Genomic DNA, 11,465 nt, shown 5'->3' with positions numbered 1-11,465 from the left:
ATATATATATAAAGTAACTACCTCTACAGTTAACAGCAATGAAACATATATTAAAATATTAAAAGTCCAATTTAAGAAGAAAAAAATCATACAATATTACATACAGTGAATACTGAAGTTATTTAACACCTAATTAATAATATATTATGTACTTAACGATACAATACCTGCTCACTAATGTATTTTACAGTAAATTTAGAAACATCAATCAAAATATTTTGGAAAAATATCCATACCTGAATTTCAATCAGCTTCCACGTCATTCATTGTAGATTTATGTCTCAAAAGTAATTAAATGACACAAAAGATAAATTCTTTTTCAAACAACATACCTTTAGATTTTATTCCATGAAAATCTCTTTTAAAATAAAATATCTTACCTGTCGTGAGTGACACTTCTTTTGAGCTTTGTCTGTGTCCTAAAACTTTGAACTGTGGAAGCTCAACATCACCTGACATTCCAACAGATTTAAGCCCTTGGAGCCAAAAATATGTTATGTCAGCCATCGTGTAACCAACTGCAATCATAAAGAATAAACAATAAGCATTTAATTGATATAAATAAAATCTTTATACAAAGATTTTAATTGAATGCTGCAAAAAATACTGAACATTTATGAAATTTTATTCGCTTTTGGAAAAACCATTTCCTGGAAACTGCTCCGAGGAAATATTTTGATAAATTGAGGTCATTAATACATTCCCTTGCTTGAGAATACAAATCAACATGAATGATAAGCAAATGCAGCATAAAAAAGTACACCATAAACTAAACCCGGATGATCTGTTTGACAAATGAAAACACTAACACCTGTATAATATCGGTTAGCAAGCAGTGTTAAAGATTTCAAAATGATGATGAAATAGTCGTGACGTCATATCATATTAAAAGAAAACTACCATAGCTTTCTAGTAAAGTTAATATAGAAGTTTTTTCGAATAATTTACCTCAAAAATAATTTACAGTTTCAAATAATTCACTATTAGCAAACAGACCACAATATAAAAGGGAGAGGAAGGTTAGCGTAAATTTACAATTGTCCCATGATTTAGGATGGATGAGGCATAAATTAATTATTTCGAAATATTCTCACTTGAAAAAAGGATTATCCAAATTGCTTGAAATTTAATAACTACACTGTTAAGAAGTAACTAAAGACAATAAATACAAAACAATTAATTAAAAAAATGTTTTTAATGATGTTGCATTTTTAGAACATTATCATTTGACAGGAGGTTTTTTATTTTATTTATAATGAAAGAAGAGAAAGAATATATTTTCAAATGAAATGAATAGTGATATTACTAAACTCAGTAGTTATTTCATTCTTCAAAATTAATTGCTGGTTTGACAATAAAATTTCCAATAATACAGATAGATATTAGTTAGATTTAATTACACAGATAAATAATAATTATTACCTAGAATTAATATTAATGACTATTGTATGATACTAAACAATTTTGGTACAGACACTTTTCAAAATGAAAACGCTTCTTTTGGGTAATTTTTTATACACACAATGACATTGTTTTATAAACACTTATTAATTCCCATCCGATAGTCAAAAATTACATATTACTGGGAAGATATATTACTGGAACGATTAGAATTCGTAGATTTTTTGGCTGGAAACTCATTGTTAATTGTCATCTAAGTTCCAAATGAAAGGTTCTTTGGTCATGTTCGTGCAATCCACGCCATAAAATTCAGCTTGAAATAACAACAGTAATTAAATAATTGCCAAAAAGTCATCATTACCGTTTTTGTTTATTGTTTCTAGTATGGTTAAGCTTTTCTTAGTTATGTTACAGCGAAGCAAAATTTGCAAATTATAAAAAATAAAGGAAAAATCCCTTTTCTGTAACACAGAGGAGATGACATTAAATATATCTCAAAAATTATATAAATCACAAGAATCATGAAAAAGATATAGCAAGAACCTATTCAATATGACTGCAACAAACATATTTAAAAAGCGTTTTTATGTTGAATTCCAACTCTCTCGTTATCAAAAATACAAAAAATGTGTAACACTTCCTGTTAACAAAACTCATATCAGAAAGAATTTTCTCTATATTGTTGGAATTTTAATGGAAGAGAGAAAAAATTACTGCGAGAATAAATGAGTGCATTAAATTTTAAGCATTGTAATAGCACTTTCTTACCAGTTCCAGGGAAATTCATGTTATTTCAAGACCTTCATGGTCAGAAATTGTAAACACTTCTTATTTATTTCAGCATCATTATTTTTCATAAATAAGAGAAAGAATAAAAAATGAAGGAAATGCACACTTTAAGAAATGGAACTCTTGTAATGTCAATGTACCAAAGATAGAACATTTGGTTTTGAACAAAAAATTTTATTTTAAAATTTGTATTTTGATGCCTAATGGTAGGTTATACTGTCCGTGTAATATTTTTATGTATTGATCAGCTTTAAATATATGCCGAAAATTTTTCTCTAAAATGTTTCTTTAAATATATATGACGAAAATATTTCTTTAAATATATGCTGAAAATATTTCTCTATTCGTTAAACTGAAATATTATTATTTCAGTATAACGAGTTTTATTACTCGTTATTCTAGTCCATGTTCAATTATTGGAAAAGTTGATAAACAGTATATCTAAAAATATAGTCTTGGAGAATAAATCTTGACGAAGTTTAATTTTGTTATTGTTAATAGCTATGAAATTTTAATATTTGAATTAGCAGTTGAACATTATTCTCATTGTAAAATTTGTATATTTTACAAAATTATTCTAAAAGAAAACAGAGTAAAATTTGGTTTTTCATACACGGAAAAACAAATTCTGATAATAATTACCTTAAATTTATGACATTTAAGTACATCTTTGATTTTTTGTAAGAAAACATAATTATGGTAATTAAAATCAAAATATACTGTACTTAAGCCAATTATTTGGTAATCTTTCGGCTCAGATGGTACCCGTTTACTGGAAATTTTGACTTTCAAAATTATAGTTCTAATTACTACACAATTAGTAAAAATAAAAACAAATTAAACAAATATTTTTTATGCCATGCTCTAAAGTATTATGTTAAAAATTACTAAATTTTGTCACATTTACCAAATTTTATTACATTATATAGAACCATGTTTTTGTTAATTTTACCAAATTCATAAATAAACCCACTTCGGTAAAATTATCAAGCTTTTTGGTAGTTAGGTGTGACCATACTTTTTTTCTCAAGGTAGTTAGACAAAATAGACTTCACAGTCAGACTTAATTTTTCACACACAACAAATTTACTCCATTACGCGCAACGCACTCTCAACATTGTTGTACTAAATTCAAAACAAAATTAATCTAATTAAAATAACAGTCTCGCACTCAGACGTAAGCGCATCGTTTCAAAATTAATTCGAAGATTTTAATTTTCCCGATCAGTGCAGATAGCTTAAAAAAAATCTAGGCAATTCTTTAACTTAAAGAAAAAAAAATCAGCAGTGCATAGAATTTCTAAGACAAATTTATACCAGGCAATAAAACTTAAAATAATCAAGGATAACGATTTTGTGTAAGCGCATCACTTCAAAGTTAATATAAAGATTCACTACCAATCAAAACAACTCGACGATTTCTTGATCTTAAGGTAAAAAGTCGAAAATTTGGCTCCTCCTACTCACCACACAAGTACACACATTTATCTGCATGCATAATTACAATCCAAACCCCACATTAACAGTTATTATCATCTATGTTAGCGAGAAAAATAAAAAAAAACGCATGCAGATGCATAACAAATCATAACCCAATTGTAATCAATGTTTTACTTCCCTATAAAGAGGTGTTCACTAACATTCCAATACAAAACTGGAACCAGTACAACACTGTTCCACTTTTTAAAACACAAATTCCAATATAATACTAGGTACGGTACAATATCAGTGCCAGTATATACTGATTCCTCTAAAATGCTTGTGTTGGTATTTTAACAGATAGAGTATGGGACAAGTTTATGAAACACTAATCATGGTATAGCGCTGAATCAAGAATGACTATTGAAGCATCAATTGCAGTTTTATACCGGCTCGTGAATTATCGGTGTCGATATGATAATCAGATCTGGTAACTAACTGGAACCGATAAGATACCGGTTTATGAAACACTGGTTTCAGTGCAATATTAAGAATCTAGTATTATACCGGCACCAGTGTTTCATTAGCTGGTGTAATCTATTTTATAATTTTTTTTTAATTTTTCCAATACATATTTTTAACTTTTAAAATACATATATTTTTTATTTTTTTCTCAATATATATATTTTTTATTTGTTTCTCAGTATATATATTTTTTCAATTTTACCAATATATATATTTTTTTTAATTTTACCAATATATCTTTGTTAAATTTTTTCATTTAGGTACTATTCTCTTTTTTCTTCTACTTCTAAAATTCTGGTTCTTTAATTATTAGGTTGGGATATTCGCTTCGAATATTATAATATTTGCCTACAAAAGCCAATAAATTACTCATTGAAGTGCAACTATTATTGCTCACGATTTGATTGCATTTCTTATTAACAAAATTTTTTTACCCCATATATTGATCAAAAGAGCTTTGTTTGGTTTATTACAACTGTTATTTAAAAGTGAAACAGAAAAACAAAGTAATAGTGAAATGCATAAAAAATAAAAATTATCATCATTACGATTTGTTATGCAAAAACATTATATTAGCTATATTTCTTTAATTACTGTGCTGAAATATGCGCAAACTCCCCTAGTTTTACTTTAGTTTAGTTTAAGCTGTAAAATTCTAGATTGTTTTAGGCTAAACATGTAACCACTGTAAAAAGTTCTGGATCAAATTTGGGTAAGAGGTACCGGCACTCACCACACCAGCTTTTTTTACCGTAAAATCTATTCATGCTGTAAATTTTATGAAACAAAAATCTGCACATCGTAAGTTTTCATTACTATTTATTGTAAAATCGCTGAACCTCTGTATATTATTATAATAAATATTACTGTGAAATATACGATTTAGAATAATAATAAGGCAAACATAGACTTAACAGTAAAAGGAATTTTACGAATGATGCTCCCATTGTGTTAAAGCTCTGAAATAAAATTTTAGAAAACTCATAAGGACACTCGGGGATTACTAAATTAAAAAAAGACAATCAAGTGCTCTTGGGTTCTTTAGATACCATTTTTTCTTTTAATATTTTCTTTTATAAATTCAAGATACCAAACATGAGATCGTAAATAGATAGTTTCTTACCTAAAATGTATAATTGGTGGTGCTTTTGTGCTAGATCATCGAGTTCCAATTAAAAGCAGGAACCGCGAATAAAGCTCTAACATCTTATAGGCAGTTCACAAGAACAGCGTATTTTCCTAAATCATATGATGATATTTGCTTGAAACATAAATTTTTTTTTAGTATTCTTTTGTACAATGCGTTGTAAAAATTTAAAACAGTCATTAATAACAAGGACATTTCAAATTAAGATCAGACTTCTTGAAAAGAACCAAACCCAGGAAATGAATTGGCATTTGCTCTAATAATAAATTGTTATGAATAACCTTAAGCTTCACAAAAAAAAAGAAACTGTAATGAAAGCACAGCATTGTGAAAAATACTTGCAAATCAGACAAGGTGACAATTCATTAGTCTAACTTACACTTGTTAAGCAAGACAAATGATGCATACAAAATTACAAGTAATTGTCATCTAATATTTTACGTGACATGAGAAATGTATTCGAGTTACAATACTTTGCATTTAGACGGTTATTCCTTATTAAGGTCGATTATTATAGAAAAAGCTTTAAGAAATGCACTTATTTAAGGTAAATTATTCAACCTAATAATATAAAGAAACAATGTATTTTTCATTATTCTATATTTTTTGACTGATTATCGTTTACACGTATTCGACTTTTAGATTTTGTATCTCAAATTAAATAAGAACGGACACAATTCAGCTACAATTTTCACTCAATATAGTGTTGTCGTTAGAGTTGATGTTTTTGATAGATGAGTACGAGTTTAGATTCAAAGAATTTCACAGCACACAGCATTAAAAAGTGCCAATCAAATTAAATCACATTCATTTTCCCATGTCTGCAGCACCACTATGTATGAAGATCTTATTTGAAATTTTTTGTTTTGAGACAAAGTCTGATAAATGTCTTATTTTTTTCTGATTTGTCCAATTTTAATGCCATACGTTAGCAGCAGAAATGCAGGAAAAACGGTGGTGTAATAGTCCACATTTTTTTTCTTCTTAATTTACGAAATAGTCTGATGGAAAGCTTCATTTCGAATTATAAACAAATCCAGTGCCCGTGTGCACTTTAAAGCGGTGAAGTTAAATCTTAACACCAATATTTAGGAAAGCATACGCCAAACTCGTGCGTATTCTCGCCTTTTGTGAATTTTTTTTCTTCCGAAAACTCCGATTTTGTGGTACTTTGGGTTTCTGCAGCAGATTGTTAGTAAGCAAGTACTAATTAGAGTGAATGTTTTGTTGTTTTGTTCCCCATGTACACTTCAAAGTACGAAGTTGAATCCTAACACCAATGTTTAAGAATGTATACACCAAACTCAAGCGCATTCTAGTCTTTTATGAATTTCTTTTTCTTTCCGGAAACTCTGATTTTGTGGTTCTTTGGGTATCTTCAGCACATTGTTCGCAAACAAGTACGAAATAGAGTGAGTTTGTTACTGTTTTGTACTCTACTACAAGGCTACGGAAACAAAATGTATAAATGTTTTTAGTTGCGTCATAAAGATATTTATATTTTAATTTTCAATTATGTATGTTTGTATTAAATAGTTATGCAACATTTAATTTCTATTCAGTTCTGTTCTCTTAAGCCTAAAACAAATTCGTCTTTATATCCATCTTAAATTAACTGTTCTTACTTTAAATTCTACCGTAAAAATAACTTTACTGACTCTTATATGTACCATATCTTAATGTTATTATACATTTTAGTGTTACTGAAAACCAAAAATAGTGGCAGTGACTTTACACTAAGTAGTGTAAAAGAATATTCTTGGTGCTTCACTACCCATATAAATGCCTAGGGTTCCCGGTCAAGTGATACGCATAGAGTTTAGAACTACCTGTTGTATTCTACTTCACCTTTTTGGCGTGAAGTAGTTGCTACCATTTTTATTACTAAGATACTTTAAAATGTTTTACACTGAAGGTGTAAAAATTTTACACAAGTCAAATCAAGTAAAAAATAAATATTTTTTGTAAGTGGATAACGTAAGGGATAATATAATATTATGAAGTTTTTCGAGCAAAAATAATAAGTTCTCCTCAACGCCAGTATGGAAATTAAACCAAAATTCTAGACACAAAAAGAACATCCGAAAACTATTAACATATTTTCTTATAATCGGGTTCATTTCCTTCAGATATTTAAGTGCGCCAAATCGTAAAAACACAATACTTCGCGTCTTATAAAAACGAACATAATCATTTTAGATGCTGAAAGTTGAATTATTCATTCTTTATCAACGTAATGAATGATAACATAATGTAATTAATAATTAAAGGAAAATCAACGTGGCAAAAGTCAGCGTTAATACCAAAAGCAATAAATGAGGAAGGGAACACAATTATCTGAAAATGTGCTTGGCGATGAGTTTGCCCTCTTTTAAACAATATTTATATGTAATTATTTCGTTTCTTGGCCGCTTTTTGTTGATTATCTAAAGACATAAACTCGTACTCAAAGTTGCATGTAGAAAGGCGAGGTTTTAACAGTCAGAAATGGCAACACGTTCGTGCTTTTATTGCCACTGTAATTTTCCAGAGTTTCGACAAATGTATCAAGCAATAATCTAAAATAAAAATATTGGCAGTTTTAATGAATTAAACCATGTAATTGTTATATATTTTCTTTGTTTTCTTATATCTTTGTGTGTTAAACACATTATTGTTAATGAAATGATATTTGAAGAATGAGATCTAGACAATAATAAATTATACACATTTAAAAAGAAAAATCCTCACATTCTTTTTCAAAGAATCAAGATTTTTCTTGCTTAAATCATGCAAAACAGTGTTTATGATGTAAAACAGAATGTTTTATTCTTACAAAAATGTTTTCTATTTATTATGATTTGTCTAAGCATGGCAAAAATATTTTTTTCATCTATATTTCACAAACTGACTTTTTACTCAAAGAATCATAATATTTCTAAACAGTATTTTTCTAAGTAAAATTGTAATTCTTGCTGCTCAAAAAAAAAAAAAAAANAAAAAAAAAAAAAAAAAAAAAAAAAAAAGAGGAAGAAGATTTTTCTGGAATAACAAGTCACGTTTGAATTATTTTTCAATCACCATGAATATTTCAATTTGTGATAATTATAACCTACTCGAATCTGTGTACTTATAACTAGTATTTGTACAACTTTAGTTATGATATTGAGAACATGCTTAATATGTAGTTTTTATAACTATATGTTTGTAAATAATAATTTAATATTATTAAACTTTATATTCGTTTCAAATGAACAACCATTTCATTATCAGGAAAAAAAAACTATTTTTACGCTTGCATTTTAAGAGAATAAACAATAATAACTTAAATAGTGATTATCTTTTTTATAACTGTCCTCTTCTACTGTCCGTGGCCAAATTATTCGACGCATTATAAGAGTCTATGTAAAATCTTAATTATCAGGTGATACTATACAACTTTATAGTTTTGACGAGACCGGTTTGCCCTTGTTTACGATCGTGTATCAACTCGTTAAATAGGCGATATATAATATAAATTCGACGATTGGATAAATTAGACGATATATTATATAAATATAGAATATTTATTATATCAGGTATTATAATAGTAAATTATAATAATTAGACCTAATTATTAGACGCACTATAGTGTTTTTTTATAATTACATGTTTTGTACTAATTTATATGCTATACTTTTATATTTAAACATATATGTAATGGGTTTTTATTCAGGAGAATTTTTATATTATTTGTATTTATTTTTAACGTATTGCATTACAATGTCAACCAATTGATACACGAACGTAAACAAGTGCATACTGGTTTCAATCGCGTAAAAACAATAAAACTGTAGTATGAAGTGATAATTAAGATCTTATAGTACGTCTAATAATTTGGTCAGGAAATGCATTTAGTATTTAAATTAAAATTAAAGCGTATCTGGGGGGGGGGGTATAAAAAAAGTATCAGATTTATGTAACTAATACTCAGTTGGTACCAGATTCTAAAAAAATCTGTACTGATCCTTTTCTACAAAATAAATAAATACATAAATAAGTAAATAAAATTAAAATTCTGCACTTCGATAAGTTAAGGATTTCATTATAAAAATTGGATATCAAATGTGCCACTCTGTGTTGCGTCAGCTTAAAAAATATTATATTTTCACGCATTTCAATAATACTTTAAGGAAATATTTTCTGTTCCTAGCACACTTCATTTAACTACAAATTATGCATATCGCTTACATCATTTTTTAACCTCTTTTTTACACGCTTACAGTTTCACAATTTTTTTAGAAAGATTCTACTTTAAAAGTATTAAGCTTCTAATGTAGATAGGAATTTGTTTAGAAGATTGCAATATGTGATGCTACTGCAAGTTTAAAGATAAAAATCTACAAAATTTACCGTTAGCAAAAGCTACTACGAACGAAAAAATAACATTAACTTTAATTTGAGAAATTTCAAAACCGGATGTATTAATTTTAAGCATAAAGAAATTTTTGTTAAAATATTCATAATATATGTTCATCAGTTTTTATTTAAAAAAAATTACACTTGAGAACTAATTTTGTTTTATTTTCTATTGCTTGAGAATTTTTAATACATCTTAGATACTTTTGTATTTAATGACATTTTTTGTATATTTCTTGTCAAAATGTCAAGTACAAAAACTTTATTTATAACAAGGGGTCGCATAATTGTGACGAACTAAAATTTTAATTCGCATAAATGTGAATTAAAATTGCAATAAATCTCTTTGCCAAGAAAAGTCGTCATACGCTACTAGAGATGCTCCCTTATCATGAATTGTTTTTTAGTGCGCTTTTGAATAGGTCATAATAGTGAAGCACCCCTAGCAGCGTACTAGGACATTTCTGGTCATGGGTTTCTATGCAATTTTAACGCTGACGGTGTGTTTCAACTTCCCTGGAAGTTGTCTGTAAAAAATAAACTAATAATAATGAACTACTAAAATAGACTTCGGCAAAATAGACTAAAAATATCATTTAAAAAAGTCTGTCGATTCAGAAGCAAAACTAATTTCATTCTTGAAATCCCCACTTCCGAATTAGGCAATATCATGTATTTGCATAAATGTAACAAAAAATATTTCTTTAGAGTAATCAATATATCAATCAAATTATAATTACATTGTTGGAATTTTCTTTCTAAAATTACGGTAAAGTTACCAGAAGCAGACTGTCCATACCATTAAACGTAAAATTTATAAGGAACATGTTTAACAGGTAAGGTTTTGCAACAATTTTCAAGTAGCATGGTTTCAAAACCGTAAATATGATATTTACTGGGATATTGGAGTTAGGCTGAGTTGTGTCTCGTCAAATTAGCCGAGGAATATGGCTTATTTAGATTGTGCCATCTATCGTGAGCAATGTAAAATACTAGATTCTTTTGTGTTAAGCAGCTTTGTGGAGCTGTCACTTATGCGTTAATGCGAGAATCATAATTTAATAGTTCAGGGAAAGACATTGGGGAGTGCAGGGAAAGTGTTGAAGGAAGAAATGTCATAGCTGGGACTCGAACCCCCGTTTTATCGAGATTGACAGATCTTCCCTCTCCGTTATGCTATGTACCCAGCTGCAAGGAAATTAATGGCTTCATTGAAGTGGGTGCGATAAAGTTGTCTAATCGTATTGAATGAAAATAGTTAATAAAATAATTTTCTTACAGTTAACATTTTGAATATTATTTTATTTATGGCTATTTGACTGTTTGGTTCGAATATGGTAAAATGACCAATTAATTAATCGCTATTTAACCATTTTTTTGGAGAAATTTCTAACAGTGTATGCTTATCGTCACAAATAAATTAGTAAGTGAAAAAATTGCATTGATACATTATTATTCTTTTTAAATCACATAGCTTTCAGAAATATGCACGTTTGCATGGATGATAAATTGCTAAATGTTGCTGGTGATATAATGCAATGAAACACTCGGAGTTCTACTTACATTCTTAAACTTGCTTCTGAGTTAAAGAATTTATAAGCGAAGAGAAATTCCTCAGCTTTAAAATAACTGAACATTTCACGTGGAATGTGCTAAAGTACACTTAGAAGTATAAAGTATATCAAATTTATTTTAGAAAACTATTTATCTGAAGAAAAGAGAGCAGTTGTGTTGGGTGGTTTTCTCTATGATATATACGTTCACACACACACACGTATATATATATATATATAAAGTAAATAAAATT

The 11,465-nt window shown here is 28.1% G+C and overlaps 1 protein-coding gene across 1 annotated transcript in view; it reads right to left on the bottom strand.

The window, feature by feature from the left end:
• LOC107450611 (gamma-aminobutyric acid receptor subunit beta) overlaps nt 1-11,465 on the bottom strand; it is a 481,963-nt gene that overhangs the window by 247,914 nt on the left and 222,584 nt on the right. The window contains exon 5 of the mRNA XM_071187317.1: nt 381-518. Within this exon, the coding sequence (XP_071043418.1) occupies nt 381-518 (138 nt within the window). The remainder of the gene's footprint in view (nt 1-380; nt 519-11,465) is intronic.

This window comes from Parasteatoda tepidariorum, chromosome X1, assembly GCF_043381705.1.
Source record: "Parasteatoda tepidariorum isolate YZ-2023 chromosome X1, CAS_Ptep_4.0, whole genome shotgun sequence".
Classification (NCBI taxonomy): domain Eukaryota; kingdom Metazoa; phylum Arthropoda; class Arachnida; order Araneae; family Theridiidae; genus Parasteatoda; species Parasteatoda tepidariorum.
The sequence above is the reverse complement of the archived record's forward strand: the minus strand, read 5'-3'. Positions and strand labels throughout refer to the sequence as shown.